The 3,315-nt window shown below is 45.1% G+C and overlaps 2 protein-coding genes across 2 annotated transcripts in view; one reads left to right on the forward strand and one right to left on the reverse strand.

Moving 5' to 3' along the window:
* The window catches only part of map2k4b (mitogen-activated protein kinase kinase 4b), a 24,811-nt gene that overhangs the window by 7,833 nt on the left and 13,663 nt on the right, over positions 1–3,315 (reverse strand). The gene's annotated exons all lie outside the window — the stretch shown is intronic.
* The window catches only part of gas7b (growth arrest-specific 7b), a 142,354-nt gene continuing 141,442 nt past the window's right edge, over positions 2,404–3,315 (forward strand). The window contains exon 1 of the mRNA XM_037691183.1: positions 2,404–2,583. Within this exon, the coding sequence (XP_037547111.1) occupies positions 2,404–2,583 (180 nt within the window). The remainder of the gene's footprint in view (positions 2,584–3,315) is intronic.

Raw genomic sequence — 3,315 nt, forward strand, 5'->3', positions numbered from 1 at the left:
ACCCGCCAGCTTCCCCCGCCCTTCTGTCCCTCCCCACCCCCCCCCCCCCCCCCCCCCCGACCACAGGTCACCACACCTCACAGCACTACTGCTCACACTTTAACAATGTCTGGCTTGTTTATGTGTCTTTTATAAAGATCTGATAATGTTTTACAATATGTTTAAAGATTATTTCTTGCAGGACTGCTGGACTCTGGGGCTCCAGATGTTGGACCCGTGTGTTTCCTGACGGCTGAGGACAAACACTCATGTGTCACTGATGCACCAGGCAATTGTGCAAATGAGGAACTTTAGGACAGAACTGTCTCTTATTCAGACTCCAGCTCTTCATATCGTCAATTTCTAAAGGTTTTACAGTTTTAACATTTCACTGTTCTTGTTTTACTAAATCCGCTTTAAATATACTGAGTTTTTAAAGTAATACTCATAAAATAATTCCCTTCATTTTTAAACTTACGGGAAAAGATATTAACAAAATAAGGTGTACGGGGACCAATATACAAGATTAAATAAATGGAGAAACTACAGTAAAACTGCAAAACATGATGCATAAAAACTAACTTTAAAGCTGTTAGAGCGGCTTGCATCAGAGGAAAGTTAGACGTAAGTAAAGTTGTAATTTCCGGGTAATACTTTCAAAATAAAATGCAAAACACCTGACAGAAACTCCGACATTTGTTTGAGAAATAAACATTCAGCTCCTGTTTCAGTCTTTGACCACACTTTGTAATTTACTGTAATGTGATAGTTGTCTCATTATTGCACTCCAGTCATCCAAAACATAATGACCACCACGTACATTATATTGCAGGTCTGTTGAACTGGTGGCCCAGGGGACAAATCAGGCCCACGGATTAACTCATTTCGGTCCACCAGCGGCTTCATTTGAAATAAAACTAGATTTCAAATTATAAAACAAACTTACTTAACTAATAACTGCTGGATGTCTGGCCCCTGAGCAATTTTGAATAGCCCTATTATATTTTATTGTCCCATTTGTCCACAAAACAGTCCTGACCAATTCAGATATGTTGCAAAAATGTTGTTTTGTATCTCTGGCATCGAACGATGAGCAGCAGATCCTTTACGCGGAGAAGATACCAGGTGGGATTAGTGATTCGACATGTTTGTCCACCACAAATGCTGCACTGAACGAAGTTCGGGACAATACGGAGGCTCGGTTGACGCCTCAAACTAATTATGCCGTTTCTTAAACTTTTCTTGAAACAATGTCCTATGTAGGTAATGTAGCTTGAAGCGTTCACTGGAACAGAATGAGTGACAAAAGGCAACACTTACTAGAAAACGAGTTTGATTTAATCTAAAAAAGTTAAATCTGGTCCTCTGGACATTCAAAAAAACAAAACAAAGCAAATCAACAAAAAAATGTAGAAACGTTTCGTCCCTCATCCGAGAGACTTCCTCAGTCTTTTCAGTCAGGTCATCTGGACAGTTTCTTTTTTGTGCTGAAACGTTTCGCCTTCGATCCAGAAGGCTTCATAAGTCAAGGAAACACACAACACAAAACTGATTCTTCCCCCAACAGCTTACTCCAAAGTGGAACAAACCAGTTCTGCTTGTGATAAGATGGTCTCTTTGGTACGCCCCCTCCCCCTCCTCCATTGCCGGCCCTCTTCCTTGATGACAGTCTTGTCAAACTGGTTGAAAACAACAAAGTCCATGCTTAATAGCAACCAGAGTTTAGCTCCAGTTAGAGCAGCAGTCCAAAAACTTTATCAATAATCTCAAAGTAGGACGCCATAAGAGACGCGGTCACCTTCTCTAAGTCAGAAAAGCATTTGGAAACTGTCTGGGAATTAAAATAACAAACACATTCATATTTTACCCTTTTAAAATGGAATTTGAGCGCTTGGTGTTTCACCGTTCCCACCCACATTTTGATGTTGTCATCAAGGGAGTTGGACTGGCGACCTTCCGATCGCAGGCTCACCTTCTCTGGCCTCTGCGCCACCACTCCCCCCATTTAAAATGGTATTTTGTAATTTTTTTTCCACACTTTTTTATAAACATAATTATAGGAACATTTTTATGTTATTTAATAAATAAACGTCACTGTTGAATTATATGCGAGTGACCTCAAAGGAAGTCCAGAGTTTACAAAACAAAACGTGCCGCCAGTTAATCGTTGTGCTTTTACTTTGAAGGCGCTGGAGCTCAACTTCCGTTTCACGCGCTCTCACTTCCTGTACCTTTCCATCGGAGTGAAGCAGCTGGAGCGTTCAGACTGGAGCAGAGGAGCTGAGAGCCAGGGGGGTCCTGACAGAAACAGCTGGACGAGAAAAACCCGTTCCCGGACCAGTTGGACCCGGTTCTTCTGACTCGCTTCATTCGGTGTCGTGGAGTGGACTGACCGGAGGTCTTGTTGGAAGTTCTGACCCGGGGATGTCCGGATCGTACTGCAGAAGTTTGTACCGGTTCAGCGGGGACCAGCACCAGCAGGGACTGGACTTCGAGGCCGGGGAGATCATTAAGGTGGTCCAGGTTCTGCCCGGAGGATGGTGGGAGGGCGAGAAGGATGGAGTCCGGGGTTGGTTCCCCTCCACCTACGTTCAGGTTCTGGAGGTAAGAGGAGTTCTCTAGAACTTTTTATTGTCCTCGCAGGGATTTTACGGACTTTACATGGGTATGAAGGGGAAACACGCACGCGCACACAACGTTATGTGCTCGTGCAGTTATCTTGAGCCAGCCTTCCCAACAGGGCGGCTTCCTCATTCCTCTCACATTCCAGGGATGTGCTCAGGTCTACCCCCCCATCTCAACCAGCCCCACCCCCCAGGCCACAAACCAGTCCCTCGGAGCCCTGCTGGGAGCCTCACACTGGGTCTCTGAGCTTGGCTCCTTTGGATCCGGGAGGAGATCCACGCAGGGATGACATTTTTATCTCCACATCTCCACCCTGAATAGGAGGGGGGGGGGGGGGCACAGCCAGATATGAAAAGTGAAGACATGAAAACAAACCAGTGTCAGGTGGTTCATGTAGACTAAACATCTCAAGTGAACACACTGAACCTGTCTTGTTTCTTTAACTTGATTTTTCTCCAAAACATCCATCCATTATTCATCCATCCATCCATCCAACCATCCTCCATCCATCCATCCTCCATCTATCTATCCATCCATTATCTTTACCCGCTTCTTCCTTTTTGGGTCACGGGGGTCACTGGTGCCCATGTCCAGCCATCACTGTGTGAGAGGTGCGGGACACCTGGTCAGGTCTCCAGTCCATCACATGGACACATGCAACCATTCTCTCTCTCTCTCTCTCTCTCTCTCTCTCTCTCTCTCTCTCTCTCT

Source organism: Nematolebias whitei, chromosome 17 (genome assembly GCF_014905685.2).
Source record: "Nematolebias whitei isolate Nwh7 chromosome 17, NemWhi1, whole genome shotgun sequence".
Classification (NCBI taxonomy): domain Eukaryota; kingdom Metazoa; phylum Chordata; class Actinopteri; order Cyprinodontiformes; family Rivulidae; genus Nematolebias; species Nematolebias whitei.